The sequence below is a fragment of the Dreissena polymorpha genome, chromosome 5 (genome assembly GCF_020536995.1).
Source record: "Dreissena polymorpha isolate Duluth1 chromosome 5, UMN_Dpol_1.0, whole genome shotgun sequence".
NCBI classification, from domain to species: domain Eukaryota; kingdom Metazoa; phylum Mollusca; class Bivalvia; order Myida; family Dreissenidae; genus Dreissena; species Dreissena polymorpha.
In genome coordinates, this window is record NC_068359.1 from 26,039,352 (window position 1) to 26,062,984 (window position 23,633).

At 33.8% G+C, this 23,633-nt stretch overlaps 1 protein-coding gene across 1 annotated transcript; it reads left to right on the plus strand.

Annotated features, from left to right (window-relative positions):
* The first annotated feature begins 3,947 nt into the window (after window positions 1-3,947).
* LOC127882384 (carbonic anhydrase-related protein 10-like) lies at window positions 3,948-21,907 on the plus strand. Its single transcript, XM_052430984.1, has 10 exons — window positions 3,948-4,060; window positions 4,807-4,857; window positions 13,206-13,336; window positions 15,190-15,381; window positions 15,673-15,768; window positions 16,173-16,239; window positions 18,668-18,822; window positions 19,713-19,835; window positions 20,901-20,940; window positions 21,342-21,907. The coding sequence occupies exons 1-10, from the start codon at window positions 4,012-4,014 to the stop codon at window positions 21,371-21,373; spliced, it is 936 nt and encodes a 311-aa protein (XP_052286944.1). The 5' UTR covers window positions 3,948-4,011; the 3' UTR covers window positions 21,374-21,907.
* The last annotated feature ends 1,726 nt before the right edge of the window (window positions 21,908-23,633 follow it).

Here is a 23,633-nt window from a genome sequence, read left to right on the forward strand (position 1 = left end):
CCAAAATTCTGGATCAGTTTCATGAAGTTTTTTTTACAAAATGTTTCTTACGTAAGCATTTGTATTAGGACGTTCGTTAAAAAAATCTAAGCGTTTCATTAAAACAAATCGTATGTAAACTGTTGTTGTAAGTTCACAAACGTGTTAATTTTCATGCACACTTGATTATGTAAGAATCGCAGAGTTCTTATGGAAATCTTATTTAGAAAAAAGGCCACTTAATTTTTATAAAACCATTTCTTTCCGCATGCACAATAACCGATAATTTTCAGTAACTTTCTACCACGTATTTACCCAATCGGCCAATACGCCGTGCTCACCGAAAAGCAAGGAGCGGGAGATATCTGAGACTGGACCCAATGCCGATCTTCACGAAAGATCCCTGACTGGGGACCGATGCTGTGGAGCCAATACTGGAATCTCGGCTGGCCAGAGCTAGCTCCTCGTGGCAATCACATCAATTGGCAAGTTTGCTTTTACCATTAGATAATTGCCAATCTGGCAGCGCTTGACTGTGGAGAGTAAATGCTGAAAGTCCCGAAGGAGACTTGCTATTGATTTGTGGATTGTATTTCCTAATAATGCAGGTACGTGTTAATTGCTATACCAGTTTATCATTATTGTTATTGAATTTGTATTATTGTGATTGTTCTTTTGTACTTTAAGAATTGTGTGTGATAAGTTTTATTGTCCGGAACTGACCTACAAAATTATTTAATTAAAGGTTAGTTCCGACACTGATACGAATTTAAAATCAGATTGAACGCTTGAATGCTATTGCAGAAAAAATGTAATTTTAAAGCTTAATTATGAAACATGCACAATTATTAACAGTCCAGTGTTTTAGTGTTGATATATTGTCATTTCATGACTTGGTGACGAATAAGCTACTGTAATAAACTTATTAATATCGCTAATACTTAATGTTAATATAATATATTTACTAATCCCATTTGCAACAATGCATACTATATATGTATATTATCTTGGTTAACGTGCCATGATTTCAACTTCGCCATGGTTGCGTATAAGGAACACTATTCTAGTTGTACATCAATCGCTAATGATTAACAGTAGTAAATTATATACACACGTGACGCTAATAAAACCAAACCTTAATTCAAAATTACTTTAAATAAATTGATGCTCACAAATAGGTTTCCAATCGTTATCTGCCATGTAGTGGAACACTTGTATAGAACAAGAGCAACGTAACCAATTTCTAAGATGACAAGTAGATAAACAGGGAAGCATTTATTTGGATTAATGACCCTATCGAAATACCACTTAGTAATAAATAAGATTTGGGAAGCCAAAATGATGTCTGGACAAATGTGGCCGTACAAGAACACACTTGCAGACTGTGGCAAGTGTTTCAAAAAACACACGCTTGAAACTGGATAACGAAAGACCAATGTCTACAGAGTCAATGAACTGATGAATGTTTGTATGTGTGGACATAGCTCTTGTGTGTGACTATGACATCGGTACTTAAACTATAGCAAAACACTGTTCATACGATTCCTACACTGTAAAGGCTTAATGATTGGTAAACTGAAAACGTAATAACCAACTAATAATTTGCATGTAGGAATTTGAATCGCACCGCGCTTTTATCATTGTATAAATGTATGCAGTAACACAAATAGTCTTCGTGAACGAACGAAATGATACTTAAATCAATTATCAAATATATATACATTCAAATTTGTTATATAGTTTTAATCATCACCAATGTCAAATCATCGCAGTTTAAAAACGTCCAAATCAAATTGTGGTTCCCGAATCTTACAAATTAGTTTGTGTTCACACTATTTTGTACGGAAATTTTCTGTATACTAAAATAAAACAAAATCGACAGAGCAAACCATCACGCAATCTTCATACATGTTCCAAAAGAAATCATCTGTATCTAAGCAGCTTTTAAATGGATTTTAAATTGTTGGAAATGACCAATTTACAGTTTGAAGACAAAACTTTATGGAAGAGCGTTCTAGTGAAGTATTGGAATTCACTTTTGTATTGATGTTGTCTAAAGTAGAAAAATAAAGAGGAAGCATACAAATCTAACCAATGTGTCATTAATGTCTTCCTTTAGATCTTATTTTATATTGGACGTTAATTATCCCAATATTTCCTTTTCATTCCTTCCATCGAAACTATTTTATATTGGACGTTTTTGCAGAATTTTATTTTCACTCCTACAAGTGACCTTTTTGAGATAAGACATTTTTTATTACATCATAGCAAGATGATATTTAATCGCACTAGAAGTATTTTATTGCATCATAGCAAGATGATATTTAATCGCACTAGAAGTATTTTATTGCATCATTTGATTTCATTTCTACAAGTGATCATATTGATCTATTGGAAATCTGAAATTTCACCTTTCAAATTTCTCTTCTAAAAGCACAAATGTATGTCCATTTTGCATATTGTTTGTATACATAACCAAGTCACGAAGTTATGATGCTCATAAACACTTTTCGAAGGTAATCAAATACATTCAAACTGTGATACATTGACAGGTGCAAAACACAATTATCAATACGTGAACCCATCTGTTGCAAATTCATCCAAAGAACTTTTTGACTTATAATGGCATCAAAACATAACATGCCGCCTTCAGGTGATCTTTTGAACGTCAAAACTTCTTACAGTAATTGCATGATAAATTCACTGAGGATAACACCATACAGTGGGATTTTTTTTTCTCTTTGCCGATATAAGAGAACTTAAACGCGTGCAGATGAGCACTCGTGAATGACTTCGCTTAATCAAGCAGTTAATTAATGTAATAAATTAAGAACAATCCAGGGCTTCCGGAAATGGTTCCTCTTGAGAATGTGAACCGCTTTTACATCAAAGGGTTACATTTTCGCCTATGTGAATAATGGGTTTGAATTTTAAGTGTAAGGCTATATCGACTGAAAAGTGTGTAATTGCGTTTAATGAAATGGGTGGAAAACATAGCTGGGGAATATATGTATAGTGTACTTATAGTGTACTTATTATGATGTAACGTTGCGGTCAGTCGAAAGTCTACAACCACAACAGAAATGATGGCAATTATGACTATTGCTACAAGTACTGCCGCTGCCACTTGCTGTTGTTTTTTTATTACTTCTTACTGCTACTACTACTTATACTTTATACTAGTAACCACTTTCTTATCGCAAAAAAAATCAAGATACACATCAAGAAGTTAATTATAACAGATCAATCTACAGTCATACATAATATATTTACATACTCTCTAACGTAACGATCTACGAACACGCAAAACCTAAACAAATAAATCTGCTAACTAAACCTAAACAAATAAATCTGCTAACTAATAGCCTTTAGACCGTCAGCAAATATATCGTTCTGTTTACCTTCTTTTTGTGTTAATCTTAAGTAAGAAAACAAAAATTGAAGGGAATGGCGTTTTTGTAAATCTTCGCTTATGAAATCAGAATAGAAAGGCACTACTTCACTGTGTGTATCTTCTTTATAAAAAAAATACTTTAATATTGTGTTTACCTAAAGTTATATAAAAAATACGACACAGAAGATTCTTGCTTTTTGTGTGATTATAAGATACAAGGAATGAACAACTTTATATTTGTGTATACTCAGTATACTAGTATATTCGGTAATACAACAATACCAGAAAGCAATACTTTTTGTGTAAACTATAGGTAATAAAACGACAGTAGAAAGGCATTACTTTAAATTTGTGTTTAACTTCTGAAATAAAACAATAATATAGAGAAGTCACAATTTCTAATAATGTTATGCTTTGGATATAAAACAATATTTTCATCCTACAACGCGTTCAAACATTTTTATACGATAAACTACTAAGCATTAACATTACAAACTAATATTCACTGTCCAACGTTTGTTGTTATTTGAATACACATGTTTAAGTATATCTTTTTTCAAGATAGAAAGAAGAATTTCTTTTTAAAGTTTATTTTTCAGAAAATACCATATACTACGATTAATGGAGGAAGCGTCCCCATGATGATATTGTCAGTGTTTTCGATGATCACATTTACTTCCGTATACGGTAAGGCACTATATTATTACGTTAAAGGGATCTTTTCACGCTTTGGTAAATTGACAAAATTGAAAAAAGTTGTTTCAGATTCGTAAGTTTTCGTTTTAGTTATGATATTTGTGAGGAAACAGTAATACTGAACATTAACCATGCTCTAATATAGCTATTATATGCATCTTTTGACGATTTTAAAACCTAAAAATTATAAAGCGTTGCAACGCGAAACGATTGAATAATTTGGAGAGTTCTGTTTTTGTCGTTAAATTTTGTGAAACTACGAAGATTGCTTATATAAGGTATAAAATACGTCACGTATGTGTACTCGGCGGAATAGCTCAGTAGGCTAAAGCGTTTTTACTTCAGCACTCTGGCAGGACTCCAGGGGTCACTGGCAATGTTCTTTTCCTTTTTTTTAAATTTTTTCTTGATTTTTTACTGGAGCTTTTACGATCCAATGTTTACATTTATCCATATAAAGCATTTAATGAATAAGTTAAAAAAATGCCAAAATCTGTGAAAAGGCCCCTTTAATATACAATATTTCGTATAATGAGAATCTTCTGTTATTAAAATCGCATCGCAATGTTGTGTCAACAATTTATAATTTTGATACTAAAAATGTTTATATATTGGTATGTATTTGTTTATGCAATAAACTTGAATGAATTAATAAATGAATGAATATAATGAATGGATGAATAAATGAATGAATAAAAGAATGAATGAATGTAAGAATGAATATGCTTTCATTGCAGGTTTTGATTCAGTTTGGACGGAGTGGTGGTGGACATATGACGGGTTTTCAGGTTAGAAAACACTTAAGTGCTTCTGTTCGTTTTTAATTTATTGATTTTTTTTATTAAGTTTAATTTAATCTTTCTCGTTTCCTAATGAACTCTGTGTATTTTCTTTACTCTCACAATAGTTATCCCGAGCAAGATTTGTTTGATGGTTTTGTGAAAAGAACATTTAGAGTAAAAGTCACATATCTAAATATGTTTGAAAAACTACCTCGCTGTTATTATGTGTAAATCTTTAAATACTAAACATCTAAAGGCTTAATGACCGGAATTTTCATATTGATTTCGTGTACTTGAGAGGTAACTATTTAGCAAATAAATAATACTGATACAATAAACAGTACATCTTTAAAGATGCGTCCCATGGTGTCCATGGTCATTACTTAAAGAAGCAAATATGTAAGAGATCGGGAACGCTTTGCATTTGTAATCATTCGGAAAATATTATAACGCTGACATTCGATTAACGTCGGTAGCATGTTGTTTTCATGCGGTTTGGTGTTAAATGATTAACTACGCACGGGTTCGTTTGATCTAACATCTAAATGCGTAAAAATAAATATTTAAATTTACAATCTGTGGCAATCTGTTTTCAAGTACACAATAAGCAGACACATCAAGTTTGTATCATCTCTGCTGCCTGGGCCACTGAGGTTAACACTCTGCCATTGTCTTTGCTAACTTTATAATTTTCCGAAATCATCTCAAATATCAAAGTACGTAATCATGTGCTCGTTCACGTATGAAATATCATCTCGATTCTAAAATATAATAAGTTACAAGTGACAATAAACAATTGACTACAAAATGGAGGAACGTGTTTACATCACGTTACTATCCCTTAAACATTCGTGATATATCACCCAGTGGATGTATTAATCTGGGTCCATCTTGTAACTGTCACAAATGACCAAATAAAACACGCCTGTTATTTGTGAATTAAAATACTGTTTCCTTATGAATATTCAATGTTTAACAAACTACTAACAGATATTTGACCGATTCCGAGCAGAGCTCTTATCAAATCCTTGCCTTTTCCTCAAACTACGTGATAATTATGTATGCAAACCTTTCAATGGCTTATTTATTTACCAGTTTTCATATTGACGGAAAACATTTATAAAATAAATATAATAAATAAGTCCAGATCCGAGAACCTATGTGGAGAAACCGCTACAGGGATTATACCTTACATGACTATATACTTAATACAATACACACATCATACTTCAAAACTTACTGCATTACCCAACACAATACATACAATACACTACAGTACAATACAAACAGCACAGCTAAGTACTATGCATAAAATACAGTACAGTAAAATACATACAATACAGTACAATAACAACACAATACAGTACAATGAACATAACTCAACATAGAACAATATGTACAACACACCAATAAACACGAAAACATATAAGCTGAGGTCGCCGCCTTGGAAGGGCCAAGCAAACCAGTAGTGGTTTAAATCGGTTGAAATAATTCATGTACAACTATATTTAATGACTATAGATATATAAAAATGACTGACGATTCAAAGCGGTTGACTCTAGAGGTCGTTAGGGGAGGGTATGGTCTATCATTCGATGTGTTTGTTTTTTTATTTTCCCTTATTTATTCCCGAATAAAAACTTAAACAAGAATCATAACTTCATCACTTTTTAAACATGTTGGTTAAAATCTTTCTTGAAGTAATCGAAAATCACGAAATGAGTACAAGTTCACTACAAGAATCATATACCATCTCCATTGTGAAAATATCATAAGTTATCTTTATGAAACTAGTTGTTTCTATCTCATTACCAGTATATATTTAGCTGAACACACTTGACAATAGTATTGGGAGACGTGGTACTAAACTTGTGTTTTTTCCCAATATTAATGACACATCAAACAGCGGATGCTGCTAAGCGTGGCCCTTGTAGCCTCCCCAGGAGACCAAACAACGCATGGAAGTACTTTGTCAAAGAAAACTAGGTTACTCTTATTCATACGACATACTGTAAAACCATTAAATTTCGAGTGGTACGAATTTTCTTGGATTTCGTTGGTCCGCTGAGCAACGAAGTCAAGTACCAACGATTATTTATACATTTTTAATCCGAAATCGGTCATTTTCGAATGTCATTTCCGACATTTTCTTTTGTTGTCGGTTATTCGAGATATATGTTTTTTGTAATAGTTACTTCACTTCAGTAGGTCACATTACACTTTATCTTGACTAATTAAAATATTTCCGAATTGAAAATGTTGTTGTTATTTTCCACCCATTTGACGTAAATTATATATGTTTGATGATTACTTCATTACACTGTGTAACGGTAGTATTATAACAACTACTTACTACTATAATTTTTACTTCCTATTGTTATATGTTACATACATGATTTATGTATTCAATGAACTTGGTCATTCAGGCTTAACCAATTTATGCCTAGCGTCTAGAAAAAAGGCATTGGCAAACAGCGAAGACCCAGATGAGACGCCGCATGATGCGGCGTCTCATCAGGGTCTGCGATGTTTGCTTAAAGGAATTTGTGTAAGAAATATTCTAAATATAGAAATACCGGGGTAAATATACTAGACATCCCTAATTTTGTAAATAAATTGATCCAATTGTGAAGGATGGGAGAGCCCACTAGGCATAAATGAGTTAATTATTTTTTTGCATTAAAACGTATGCATGTATTGGAAAATTTGATTTTTAATCACGTGATCTAATTTTTAAATTGTGCACGCAATATGGAAATCAAGGAGTTGAATTACTCATAAAAATGCAATAACAGACTTAAACAGAAATTACACGAAACATCAATATTCGGGATTTATATTTGTATCGAATGTGTTCATTTGATGATGTTTAATTACAAAACATCGTAAACAAGGACGGTTAATAATTTATTATATTCCCTTACATGACCTATTAAAAGTGGACAGTTAATAAGTATTGTAATTTCTGATTATCACGCATTCCCGTGTTTTAAAAAACAATAACAACTAAAAACATATTTGTTAATGAATATATTAATTGTTGATAAAACTAATTGTGATTGAAACAACAACAACAACAACAACAGCCCATCATGATATGTTACAAAAGAGTGCCATTATAAAAATGAAAATATACAACGTATGTTTTATTTCAATTGAAATATGTTTGGTAGGAGATACCTTTAAATTAGGATGCTGTTGAAAAAAGCACACTTGCATATTTTACTTTAGGTCTAGAAAGTGTTGTAAATCATTAAATCAACCCCTTATAAACACTTTTATAAACCCCATAGATTCAGACGCTTATTCGGGTCCCAAGCTTTGATTAGGGTGATATGATTGGATTTGCCTAATATGCTTTGCATCACATGCTTTGCCACGGTTTCTCATCTGTTTAACCCATTTATGCATAGTGTCTAGAAAAAAGACCTTGGCAAACAGCGTGGACCCAGATGAGACGCCGCATGATGCGGCGTCTCATCAGGGTCTGCGCTGTTTGCTTAAAGGAATTTCTTTAAGAAATCTTCTAAATATAGAAACAAATATAATAGAAATCCCTAATTTTGGAAACAAATTGATCCAATTTAGAAGGATGGGAGAGTCCACTATGCATAAATGGGTTAAACTTTTGGTGTGATCTTGTGCTGTTGGGAAGGTTCGGAGCACCCAGAGGAAAACCCATATGTCATGTTTTACACTGTTCATTGGTCCAAATCTTAAATTGACAAACGTCTCAACGTACATCTGTTGATAAATAATATGAAGCAATTGATAAATAATTTAATCTCCTAGGTCGAGGGTAACTTCAGTTATCAATCGGCCCTCTAAATAAAAAAGAGTCTTAATTTTATGACAAAGTGATATTATCACATCCAACGTTTTTAAATAGTTACCAAAAGGATAACACAACCCGCACAATTATTTAAAACGACACAATTGGCGGACCTTACCACTAAATAATTGAACATATTTTTGTTGTGCAACATTTTATTTCCTAAAAGTATACGAAAGCTCATACATAAATACATTTACATGTGAACTGTATAACTGTATAAAACATATAAAACTTATAATTGAGTTAAATTTGAGTTCTTATTACTTGTAAAAAGGGTTACACGATTCAGTCATGCGCAATACACATATGGGCCGTGCTCTGAGAAAAGAGGGTTTAATGAATGTGCGTTAAGCGTCGTCCCAGATTAGCCTGTGCAGTTCGCACAGGCTAATGAGGGACGACACTTTCCGCTTTGATGGTATTTTTCGTTTACAGAAAATCTCTTCTTTGCAAAAATCCAGTTAGGGTGGAAAGTGTCGTCCCCGATGAGACTGTGCGGACTGCACAGGCTAATCTGGGTCGACACTTTCCACACATGCATTAAATCCCATTTTCACAAAGCATGGTCCACGGCCCTATATGTATGTTCATACATCAATACATTAGCATCAAAACTGGGTATGAATAGTAATTATTACAATATAATCTATCACTCAATGTTTACAAATAATTTTATTCTGTATGAGCAAACATTCTTACTCTAATAGAATTACAATCACTGGTGATTCTAGCTTATGCTATTGCGTCAAACAATCGTGTTTTATTATCTACTTCCATTACGAAAATACCATCTAAAGCAACATTGTTTCCATTATAGAGAGAAATTATCAGCGAGTGTTTTTTTTACTTTGTGTGTTAAAACGCAAGACACAATTGGAAATAACTTGAATTCATTGATTTGTAATTATAGTTGTAACATTAAACATGAAGTCATGCAATATAACAATATAATACCTACTTAATTCAATGTTGTTATTTTATTTCGAAATTTACACATGAGGAAAACAAAATAATAATTAACCAATATTTTGCTTGTATGTTTATTATTGTGTTTTAATGAATACTGTAATCCTTATGTATGTTCATGTGATTTAATAGAAAATATTGATGCATTGAAAAGCTAAACAGGAACTTATATTCAACACGGTAAAAAGAGTGTTTGTTATTGTTTTAAAATCCCCGTCTAATACATTACGTATCCAGGCGATTCACAAATTAGGAGAGTGTGTAAAGCCATCTTCGTGAAATAAAGAATAATTTCGCTATTATTTTAAGATTGGGAAGTAAATTAAAAATATGTTGGGCCAAGATTAACACCGATGTTTGTTCCATCTAATCTTGGGTCGACACGGCAATCCGATATCATTCAATCTCGTCCGCTTGTTTGTGTCCCAAATGGGGGAACAATACACCGATCTCATTTGCTTTAGAAATTACTTCTGATATGCTGCATCATTGTCGGCGATTTATTTAGTCTGTCATGACAGACGATGGACACCAAACGTTCGAGAAGACATCGAATTGCGCTGTGTATCAAATGATGAATGTCAATCAAGACAAACGCTTCCTTCATTGACTCCATTCCCATTCTGATGGTCGGTTGTTGTTTTTTAGTCGGGTTATTGTAGTGGTGGTTTATTGCGATCTCTCAAATTATGAGTCAATATTGGATTGCAATTAATGTACACTCATGATAAGCATGAGACTTTTGTTTTTGATCTGCATCGGAACAAAGCAAGAAACACCGTCATGGGTTACTTAATTTATGATGAGTTTAACGATGATAAATCCAAAATGGAAAGTGGAACGCGCCGGTCATTACATTTGACGGAGGAAAATTAAGCACACACATGTATGATTAAACGAGTCTTTAGACCAGAGTAAAACCCAATGCTCTGCAATAGCTAATATTAAATGAAGTTAATCAAAAGTTATGATAGAGGATTTAATTATGTTAGTTTTATGGGGCAAGGGTGGGTCCATCGTTAAAGTGATCGAGAATATGCGTATTTTCAATTTATCCCATGATGAAGAAGGTTTCAAATTCAAAATTATTGTAGTAATTTCAAAATATATCTTAACTATTTTTAGCTATTTAATAATGATTTTTACAGAAGTTTTAGTTTTTTAAGACTATATATTTTTTGATTGTATGAAACGATAAACAATATTAAATTCTACACTTATTGGCTGGAGAATAATCGTATCATCACAGTTATTTATTGTAAACCGAGACTGTAAGATTGATTTCTTTACACATTTGAATAATTCAACATGATTAATAAAAAAACATTGACTGTTCATACCATTCATCTAAAACGACTAACGTTGGACTCTATAATAAAAGGTCGTGTGACTTCGATAATGTACAAAATCATCCTGAAACTCAAACTTTTAAGTTAACGGTCGTAATTGATGAACTCCAATACATACATTATGCCTTTTACTTCTGTCTTTATTAAATTAGAGCTTCAGCTTTGTTTTAATCTGACTATACGATCAGCCATCCACAAGCATGCAGACATGGTATTTACATATTGCGATGTTTAAAATGAATATTTCCTTTCCAAGAAGTAACCACATACATGTGGTAAATAGCCATGATATGATATTTCAAATATTTTGTCGATTACAAGAAGTGACAACATACATTTTTATAAAACAATGCCACTTTCTCTACAATTGTTCATTCTTTGTTCTCGTTCCCGGTCCATGTGGAGGACCAATATGCCCCAATAATACCATTTTCTCTACAGTTTTGCATTCTTCTTATTTCCAAGTCCCGCCTGGATGGGACCATTGGTTTGATATGCGGTATGTTACCGTGATATGATATTTCAACTACATTTTTCGATTACAAGAAGCGCCCAGTAATATGACACACCACTAATTTCACTAAAAGTTCCTTACCTGGTGGGGACCATTGTCCTGTAATGCCACTTCCTCCATTTTTTCCACAAGCGTTCATTCTCTGATCTCGTTCCAAAGACCAGCCTGGTCACGCAGGGGCGTAGATAACCTCCCAACATTGGAGGGGCAGTCCAGTTTCTGTACTAGGAACATAAAGAGGTTCGTTTGAGAGGGTTGTCCTGTCCCGTGGTTCCGAAAAAAAATACAATTACAATTAATATGGTGCGTTTCGGGGGAACTTTCATGTTGATGTAAATGTTATTATTTTCTTTCCAAAAACTCTAATTACAACATAAAATTAAGTAAATGTTTATGAATTTTAATGACGGAGTTTAACAAGTGATATGAGAAATAAAAACATTAACATTACATTCACAATGGATATATTTTATTACTGATGGACATATTTAACACCTGAAAATGGGAGAGTGTTATAAATAACCACATGAAAATACACAACAACCAATACAATATGACATGATTAGTAAATAATGTATCCACATTTCGAGCACTATTAAAATACTGAACCAGGATGAATAAATATTATTAAATTAAGTTAAATAAACAAAAATTACGGATAATTTATTTTTAAGCCACAGTTTATCATGCACTGTTCGCGTAATGTTAATGCCAAGTGTCACATTCTATGAAAACTTCCCGAAGATAGTTAACCGTGATTCATTCACAGTGACGAACTCATTGGCAACATCTAACAAGTCCATTGCGTCGGTAGCACACCTGTGCACGTGGAGCGTCATGAGGTGGGTGAGTCTCTCCTGTGTCATAGACGTCCGGAGGTACGTCTTCAGGCGTCTCAGGCCGGAGAAGGACCTCTCGCTGGTGGCGTTGTTGGCGGGCATTACCAGGACGTGGCGGAGGATGCGCATCACCTCCGAGAAAAAGAGGCGAGACTCAGGAGGCAAGTGGCGGAAGAACGTGACAATGTCCGTGATGGTCTTGACCTTCTTGTCCCGTACGGCGACCTGGTACGTCTCCAGCTGAGTGGTGAGCGCCTGCTCGTTGAAGTCGTCCCTGTAGAAGTCCATCACGCTCCGCAGATGAGTGGCGTAGTCACCACCACGGGCGCAGCAATTTACTCAAAATTGTTTTAAGTGGCAGTTACCTTTGAATTAAAGCGATCAATTAAAATTAAAAGAATCGCCTGTCCGTAATCAAAACACTGACAGTGCAATCACAGAAAAGAACAATAAAACAATTAACGCAATGACATTTACTCCGGCCACTAGTTTATGACACCTAACAAGGGATATTGACACATCACTATTGGCAACCTCAGAGCAGACAGAGAGGGGACACATGGTTTCTGCACTGACAGCGCGTGATTACAAAAATACTGGTTTTGGGGCGGCGATTTTTGGGGGATTTTACGTTTATTTATATAACGATGACTAGCCGAAATATTGGGGGGGCGGCCGCCCCCCCCTGCCCCCCCATTATCTACGCCCCTGTGGTGGGGGACCAAGTGGCCGATATGCACGGTGGAGAGGTACCAGTCAAGTGTTCATTCTCTGACCTCATTGCTAGGACCAGCCTGGTGGGGGACCAAGTGCACGATGCACGATCGATCATTCTCTGATCTCATTGCTAGGGCCAGCCTGGTGGGGGACCAAGTGGCCGATATGTACGATGGGCAGGTACCAGTCACCCATTGACATCCTGCCAGACAAACTGCTCTTTGATCCTAACCTTACAGGCGTGGTGTTTTCCAGCGAGAAAAAGGTTTGTCGTTTTTACTTGTTAACGCTTCTTTGTTATAACTAGCATGCGTGTAGCGCGTAACAAATGATGATATTTATTTAACATGTAGTTTGTATGTGACGCACAATCAAACAATTACGGAAAAAAAGATTTTTATGGATTTTTTCCAGACAAATAATTTTTTATGAATCATTATCATCGCTAAATTGGTCAATGTCGGCTCGGGTACTTTTTTAATGTACCACGGGTACTCTTAAGTATAAGTCAATGTACCCCAGGTACGAAAAATATACTTAAACGTTCCCTAGAATTCTAATGCTAAATTGGTCGTTTTCGGCGATTTTTTTTCAAATTGATTATGTTCATATTTATGTCAATATTTTTTGATGGCCTTTATATTATAGAAACGCATACTCAAAAAAGAATTTTGAAGCATGTTTAAAACAGAATTTTGTTTCGTATTCCGTAGCGCGTTTTACGACATCGAATTTTGGGCGTGAATAAAATTCAAGTACAGTCTAACATGGCCGAGTACATTTTAGTATATTTTCCGTACACTGAGTACATTAAAATATACTTAAGAGTTCCCGGGGTAAATTTAATCTGAACCCGAGCCGACAATGACCGATCGCGCCTTGTCATGGCCACATGCTAGCCCCTTGTGACTTGCATGCTATTATACAGTCGCATACTATTGTATTACCGGTAAATAGTTGGGGGAAAAAAGAAATTATTATTTTACTATTTTTTTAAATATTTTTTTATTAAGAAAAGCAGATTCTCATTTCAAATGTGGTTATTATGCAACGATATGGACATATGCTTTTATGGTTGTTTTTGTTTGTGTTAAATTCGACATATTTGTAAATGATAATACAAATTCCTAAATAAGTATTTAGATCTTAATTTGTATCATTTTTTATTCAACGATAGCGGAATCGTTTCAAGCATGGTATAAAAAATACCCCAATACAACTTGAGGTACTTTTTTGACAACTATGGTTGTTTAAGGTGTAGTGATAATAACATTGAGATGCATATTATTACAAAAATTGAAAAGTTACTACCAATTTAAAGTAAAGAATTTTACATGGATTTTTTTAATCAAACATAAAAATATGCTATTAACATGTATTTAAAATACACTCACTTTGGAATCATGTTCATAACTACTAAGACATACATTTTCTAACGTTTGTATAAAGTCTAATATTTCTGTATATCCTTGCTCTTCTATCTGTAGACAAAACTTCAAGTCGAATCGATGATGATATAAAAGGCATTACTCTTGAATAAAATTGTTCGCAAGGATGCACCAAGTCGTAGAAAGGAATTTCCGTAATTAGTATTAGTGCCAAAACATTTAACCAGAAACACAAATGTAATCAGCTTCAAATTTCACTCCATTAACGGAGTGCCATAATCTTGCTGCGAGTTTACTGGAGAAGTTAACATTTAAGAATACGAAAGAAATTGTCCATGATGATTTTCAATACAATAATTTCTTTACAAGTGTTTGATTTAGTTTCAAAGGCAAACGCCTTCATAAACCCGCTGCCGATCATGGCAGTATTAAGAAAATAAAAGCAAACTGAACCTGCACTTGTTTATAAATTGTATCACCTCAACGAGTTTTTATTTATTTATGGAAACTGATTAATTACCCAACATTTATAAACAAGCCCAAAACAAACAATAAACACAAATGAATACGACCGCCTTGGAACGATCGATACAAAGCATATCATAAGTGGAAGGTATCTAAACACGTTTAAGGGAATACAACACAAATCAAGAATTTCTTTAATCAAAAGTTCGCTGGTTCGCTCCTAGAACGTCAACTTTTGCACAACCCACGTTATTTTTGACTCCAGATCAATGGAAATCTAACAAATACCGGAAATGACATCACGCTGTTTGTCGATGACGTCATAGTGCCGCTTATCAACGCCACTTCCGGTCCGTTACAGTACGTGTATCACCTGCACCATATAAAGCTTCACTTCGGCCACGACGAAGCCAGTGGGTCAGAACATACTGTCAACGGACAGGCCTTTCCCGCCGAGGTGTCTTTCTTATTGTTTTAAGTGTACAGTAACATTGGCCAGTTACATGCAAGTAATTCGTTCAAAAACTTCTACCAGGAACACAAAACGGCTTTGCTTAACATTTGTAACATTTAATCTCAATCTCTCAACACAGATTGTAATTTATAATTACACTTTATAGATATTATGTTATTTACAAATGTTTCAATAAGGCATGTATTATTCGATTTTGAACTAACGTGTGAGCTCAACAATTTTGTATGTATATTTTATAAATAACTATCTAATGGACGTCTCGATTAATTCCAGATTCAGCTCTACATGTTCAATGCAGACCTTTATGCAAACTATACCCAAGCTATGTCATCACCCAATGGCTTAGTCGCAGTCTCCATATTTTTAGAGGTAAAATGTCGTGTGCACTGCTGCTGCTGTTGCCACTGCTCATACTATTGTTACAACAACTAATGTAACATTTAAACAACAACAAATACTGTTACAACTACTATTGCTATTACAACTACTTCACCTGTAATAAAATACTATAATAAAAAAAAAAAAAAAAAAAAAAAAAAAAAAAAAAAATAATAATAATAATAATAATAATAGTAATAATAGTAATAATAATAATAATAATAATAATAATTATTATTATTATTATAATTATAATAATTATAATAATAAGAAGAAGAATTATTATTAAAAAAAATATTATATTATAATAATAATTATTATTATAATAATATTATTATTATTATCATTATTATTTGAAAAGTATATTATTTTTTTGTATTTTCATTCCTTTACAGGTTGGCAAAATTGGAAACGAAGCGTATACAATGATATCAAATGCTCTGACCCATATACCAACAAAAGGTAAGACCATTACAAAAAAATAGTTTCCTTGTAAAAACATTTGTAAATATATTTGTTTACCTGATTTAAGATTTAATACGATTTAAAACGATATGATACAAATATAACCAGAATGTCTGTCACAATAATATATATAATATACTGTTATAAAATGTATCCTAAGAATTCTATAGCAATTACTCAAAGTAGCTATGTCGGTGTTTGAGAGGGATGGTCGCTGTTAATTATTGCATGAACCATAGCAGTAAAACAACTCATCTGAAAGCATCAGTGATTGTTTATATCTTACACCTTTACCATACCATATGCGGATCCAAGGGAAGCGGACGCGGCGTACGCCCCCCCCCCCCTCTAAAACGCCAAAGTAAAGTCAATCCATTTGATGTTTCACACTTAACTAGATCTATATCACCTATTTAACTCATTTTTCTCCTTTTTCGTACACAACATTTCCAACTAATCACAGACAATCGCTAAATGTTTTAACTTTAGACTGTATGTCGCCCGGTTTTTTAAAGTCGAACTTTGCGATTCTGATGTATCTCTTTTTTTGCACATTGATTGCCTTCAAAATCACTAAAATCGTGAAGCCTTCGCCCCCCCCCGGATCCTTAGCACCCACCAGGGTCCCTAGCGGCCCCATGGACCCCTAGCAAATCTTTCAATACCCCCCCCCCAACCAGAGATCCCTGAACCGCCCCTGCATACTTGTTCAAATCAAAGCCGGTGGCGAACGCGAGAACTGACTTCTGGAAGCATTAACAAACGCTTGCGGAAACGCATTAAAGGAATTGAAGGAATCGATTCATCAATCTATTTCTTAATGGTACCTAAACAACGCTTTTCGCCCATAAAACTGTCCAAGAGAGTTCAACAGGAATGAAAGTGTAGCGTTATATTCTCGATCTTAATCAGGTCTTGTCTTTCTGAAACGATCTTTGGCGTAACTTGTTGAAGCGGTCATTACGTAATCGGTTTACAGCACACAATTAATTTCGGGCCTGCGGATGAATCTTCTTGGGGGAAGGAATTAAAAATGAAGTGTCTGGTTTAAAAGCATTGTTACATTTCTTACTGTCAATGTGATTGTAACATTAATTAAGTTAATGCGTTCGTTATTTTTGTATTTTCCTTTAATGGCAAACGCATTCTTTCAGGCAATATCGGTTCGGTTAATTATCTTTACAGTATATGTTCAGTACAAATCGGAAGTTAAGTAGTATACAAAAAGAAGTTCGTAACGTTGTGTTTTCGATGAGAAACGAAATAAAAGATAATTGCAATTAAATAAGCGACGTTAAGAAACTTGTTATACGTAATTATTGTCATCAAAGAGGAATCGATAGTGTCATTAGTTATACGACACAGAAGTTAAATGATCGTCTTAAAGGGATCTTTTCACGCTTTGGTAAATTGACAAAATTGAAAAAAGTTGTTTCAGATTTGCAAATTTTCGTTTTAGTTATGATATTTGTGAGGAAACAGTAATACTGAACATTTACCATGGTCTAAAAGAGCCATTATATGCATCTTTTGACGATTTTAAAACCTAAAAATTATAAAGCGTTGCAACGCGAAACGATTGAATAATTTGGTGAGTTCTGTTTTTGTCGTTAAATTTTGTGAAACTACGAAGATTGCTTACATAAGGTTTAAAATACGCTCAGCATGTGTATTCGGCGGAATAGCTCAGTAGGCTAAAGCGTTTTTACTTCAGGACTCTGGCAGGACTCCAGGGGTCACTGGTTCGAAACCTGGTCCGGGCAATGTTCTTTTCCTTTTTTTTAATTTTATTCTTGATTTTTTACTGGAGCTTTTACGATCCAATGTTTACATTTATCGATATAAAGCATTTAATGAATAAGTTAAAAAATGCCAAAATCTGTGAAAAGGCCCCTTTAAAGTCAATGGTTTGCTTTCTTTTGAGCTGATGCTTAATACAGTATGTTACGGATTGAAGGCTTTAAATATTTAACTTCTACCATTAAGTATGACATAAACGCAACACACCTTATCATGTTTAATAGCCGAATCTGCATCATCAGTCACAACCACAACTGAAAACTATGAGATCTCGTTGCACTTTTAATGGCATTTATTGTATTTAACTTTACAACTATAGATAATCATATAACATTCCGTAAAAATGCTAAAACAAAACGTAAAACAACAAGCGTGATAGAAAAAACAGTAGAAGAAGTGACGAATAAACTTTGAGGCTTGGATGCAGATTTACCCCACTGAATGCAGCAAAAAACCTCAAGATATTGTCATTTTGTTCTGGTGGCTTCTTTTTCATCGTGTTTGATATTGTATGTCTGCTGTAATCTTAAGTCTTAATATACACTCTCAAGATATGATCGATGGACATGATGTGATCAATGTTTCTTTGCTTGAACATCAGAGAAGCGCTCAATGTTCTTTGCAGGACAGCAACATCGCGTTCATGGTCTACCGTTGTCGGTCCTCCTCCCCCAAACAAAGGAGTACATCACATATGAGGGGTCCCTCACCCAACCCCAGTGCCAAGAAACGGTGACTTGGGTCATCTTCAACAAGCCAATCTATATCACTGAGCAGCAGGTAGGAGGGTGACGGCAATTAACCCATTTATGTCTAGTGGACTCTCCCATCCTTCTAAGTTGGATCAATTTATTTCCAAAATTAGGGATGTCTAGTATATTTATTTCTATATTTAGAATATTTCTTACAGAAATTCCTTTAAGCAAACAGCGCTGACCCTGATGAGACGCCGCATTATGCGGCGTCTCATCTGGGTCTACGCTGTTTGCCAAGGCCTTTTTTCTAGACGCTAGGCATAAATGGGTAAAGTACAACAGATAATAGATTGTAATTAGGATTATGTAAATAACGATGCAACTTGTTTGCAACTTGTAAGATCAAGTTTGTTGAAAAAGTAAGAGATACGAAACTAAAAATGTGTGTGCGTTATAAAAAGGAAGTGATGTCGTATAACAGTTCATAAAAGTGACATCTGGAGTGGTTACAGGGTGCTGCTCATACTTAACATGGTGATCTCATTTCTTGACAAACGTGAACCTGATTCGAACTTAGCCGAGAAAGTGTCAAAATAAATATTCTGACAAAGTTTAATCAATATTGAGTTATAAATGTGGCCTTTAGAGTGGTAAGAAGTTTTTTCTCAGATTTTACCCGATGATCTAGTATCCCGGAAAACATGACCAAGATTCGAACTTTGAATAAATATTGTCAAGATAAACATTCTGACTAAATATCAACTAGATTGGATGACAACTGTGGCCTGCAGAATGATAACGAGCTGAAAGTTGTAACCGCACGACACACGACGCCGGCTATAGACTTACTAAAATAACTCACCAGACTTACTAAAATAACTCACCTTAAACACTTGCTCAAGTGAGTTAAAAAGCATTTCAAATAATAAACTGTCTCTAAATTAGCGTCTTTACATTATGTGTTTCTTATTACAGTTGACACAACTTCGCAATGTGAATAAAGAAGGTGGGAGCCATCTTCTAATATTTGGAAACATCCGTCCGTCCCAGCCGATGTATAATAGACTCGTCAGGACAAACATTAACTTTCGACCTAAGGTTTGTAAGATCATTAACCCATCTATCTATCTATCTATCTATCTATCTATCGATCTATCTATCTATCTATCTATCTATCTATCTATCTATCTATCTATCTATCTATCTATCTATCTATCTATCTATCTATCTATCTATCTTATCTATCTATCTATCTATCTATCTATCTATCTATCTATCTATCTATCTATCTATCTATCTATCTATCTATCTATCTATCTATCTATCTATCTATCTATCTATCTATCTATCTATCTATCTATCTATCTATCTATCTATCTATCTATCTATCTATCTATCTATCTATCTATCTATCTATCTATCTTATCTATCTTATCTATCTATCTATCTATCTATCTATCTATCTATCTATCTATCTATCTATCTATCTATCTATCTATCTATCTATCTATCTATCTATCTATCTATCTATCTATCTATCTATCTATCTATCTATCTATCTATCTATCTATCTATCTATCTATCTATCTATCTATCTATCTATCTATCTATCTATCTATCTATCTATCTATCTATCTATCTATCTATCTATCTATCTATCTATCTATCTATCTATCTATCTATCTATCTATCTATCTATCTATCTATCTATCTATCTATCTATCTATCTATCTATCTATCTATCTATCTATCTATCTATCTATCTATCTATCTATCTATCTATCCATCCTTCTAAATTGGAACAATTTATTTCCATAATTAGGGATGTCTAGTATATTTATTTCTATATTTAGAATATTTCTTACTGACATTCCTTTAAGCAAACAGCGCAGACCCTGATGAGACGCCGTATCATGCGGCGTCTCATATGGGTCTACGCTGTTTGCCAAGGCCTTTTTTTCTAGACGCTAGGCATAAATGGGTTAAGGAATTGTTCACCCAACCATATTACAATAAGGAGCAATAAACGTGTTGAACTAAGTTTCTCAAACTGATATTGCTTAGTCATGTATCATGACACTAACGGTAATACGAACAAAGCTGGCCAAAACACGGCTGCCATCAACGCATTTCAAAACACATTTCTGTTGTTTTTGTTTTCAGACTAAAGTTTGCTCAATGGTAAAGGAAGTATTTTATGAAGGTAAGGTATAGATAATTGAAATATTTAACACTAAAAAAACACTACATAAAGAGCAGCAAATACATGATTTGAACCGAACAAAAAGTATTCATATCATCAAAAAACAATCACATATTCGCATTAATATGTTAAAACGTATCAATAAAACAGTTTTAAATTGCACAAATTGCAAAGCAAACATTAATATCCAGCGAATCATAGTCCTGTATCACTTTGAAGAAAATGTTTGCATTTCCCGGTTGCAAATGCAATAAAATTATTATTAATTGTTATTATTATTATTATACTTATTATCATCATCATCATCATCATCATCATCATCATTACTATTATTAGATCTGTTATTATTATTATTATTATTATTATTATTATTATTATTATTATTATTATTATTATATCAGTTAACACAGTCCAGACACGGTCGGGCAGATGAATACAGCAAAGGCAGATAACAGCATTTAAACATTTCGGCTAAGAATGTAACGTTATAGCATGAATCGCACTCGGCCACGATGGTGTGTTAGTGTGCGTGACGTCGGCATCAGTGACGTATTAATGTATGAAATAACTGGTGGAAGAACAACGTGGCCTGTACCTGTACACACGCAAACGTAAAATACATGGATGTAAAAGGAAACGTCGAATATGGGTGTACCTCTAGTCTGTGGAAGAAAGAACGACACATCTGCGCAATGTTCTGTAAATATTAATACTGCATATGATTTAAATGCCAGAAAAAAATGAACTAAGACGTAGTCCTTTGCTTTGTAAATATGTCAATATTTCAAGAAATAGAAACCAAAAGCTTATGCATTTGTAAATCTACTAGTTATGTCAGTAATTTAAATTCAATGTTAATCGTTCTGATTGAATATATGCATCTTATATAATAAGTGACATTATAACATAATTGTGATAGTGTGTGTCTATTTTTTGTCAATAATGTTATGCAATGTCCACATATCGCTTTATGGCAAAACATATGTAGATAATGAAATAAAACATACTTAAACAATACGTGTACTTACTTGCAATCAACTAAAGTCAGAATAACGAGATAGCATAGATGGATGAATTAATTAAATGGGCTTCAAACATCTTATGCTTGTTTCACAATGAAAATGCAGATAGTATAGAAAGTGTGTTGGCGAGATAACTATAAGAATGTTTTTCCTTATGTAACATTTAATTGAATCAATTAAGTAACCTCTTTGCAATGAAAAGTCTACAAAAGTCTAATAACATAAAATATAATAGTATACTTAAAGGAGTTTTTGGAGCTGGAATTTGGTCAAACTCAAAATGAAATCGTGTATTGTATACATGGGAGTTCTTACATTCAAATCTATAGAGAGAATGCATGTATACATGTACACATATTTCATTATTGCAAAAAACAGTTCATGATTGTACAAAAAGCACTGTTAAAATAGACAGAAGTTTTTTTTGTAATCCATTACCGGTATATTGTAGACCGGTTTAGCTCTAAATTATTCCTTTTGGTTTTGTTAGCATATTATATTTTCATTTCTTACGGACGCTTGTTGACTTGTGATCAAAACGTTAATCATATTGGAAACTCAATAGCGTATGTTGAATACAATTATTAAATTCTTTGGGAACGAGTCACAAAGTCACGAAGCCTTATTTACACGGCGATAGTTCAAACATTTTAGTCGCGTGCTTTTTATTAACATCGGACGCTGCGACATTCAGATTGATTTAAAATACAAATATTACATACTTTGAAGTACGTCCTCTATTTAGATTAATTTGCACTGTGAAGTTACAATCCATAATCTTGTGTTTGTACATGTCCTGAAAGTATTCGACAACAAAAATCAAACTGGATTAAAAAGCGGCAAATTTACCAAATGTAATTTTTCATATCACAAAAGTCTAATAATCAATTTGCGCGTCACGTTTTGGCATCCATATTTAATGTCTGTCTTAATAAGAACATTTCTTTAAAACCGTCTGAGACGCGCGTGTAAATTCTGGGGTAAGTAGCAGATTCGTCTGCCCTCAAACTGGTTTAAACCCCCAATGATTTGAATGGACCGTTTCAATGATTTGTATTGACCGTTCCAAGGCGGTGATACCAGTTTTAATCATGTTATTTTCATAGTGATCAGTAATATAAGTAGTGGATAGCAACAAGAGTTCCTCCCCTTATAAAGTTTCAGCAGTTTCATGTTTTGCTACATTAAAACTTACTAAAGATTAATAGAAATTTCGGGACCAGGATTCATTTGTACATTATCCATTAACATATTGCGTTCTGACTTTACCACAATCCAATGGCACTACCACACGGCTCCAATGAGAAGGTTGTGATACGTTAACCCATGTATGCCAAGTGGACTCTCCCATCCTTCTAAATTGGATCAATTTATTTCCTTATTAGGGATGTCTAGTATATTTATATCTATATTTAGTTTCTTACAGAAATTCCTTTAAGCAAACATCATGCGGCGTCTCATCTGGGTCTTCGCTGTTTGCCAATGCATTTTTTCTAGACGCTAGGCATAAATGGGTTTATATATTGCATTCTCAATTTTACTATCAAAAAGCAAATCTGCAGTCATATCTTTATATATGTCAAATCGTACACCAGTTTAACGGAACATTTCTTGCAACATTGAATTATAAATGCACAATTAGATTTCTTCACTGATTTATCGGCCGTCTGT

What these genes read in the sequence shown, in the direction of transcription:
- LOC127882384 (XM_052430984.1), top strand. Translation starts at nt 4,012, where the DNA reads ATGATGATATTGTCAGTGTTTTCGATGATCACATTTACTTCCGTATAC. An exon ending in TCTATATCACTGAGCAGCAG is followed by an intron (nt 18,823 to 19,712) that starts GTAGGAGGGTGA and finishes TTCTTATTACAG; the next exon opens with TTGACACAACTTCGCAATGT. An exon ending in ACATTAACTTTCGACCTAAG is followed by an intron (nt 19,836 to 20,900) that starts GTTTGTAAGATC and finishes TTTTGTTTTCAG; the next exon opens with ACTAAAGTTTGCTCAATGGT.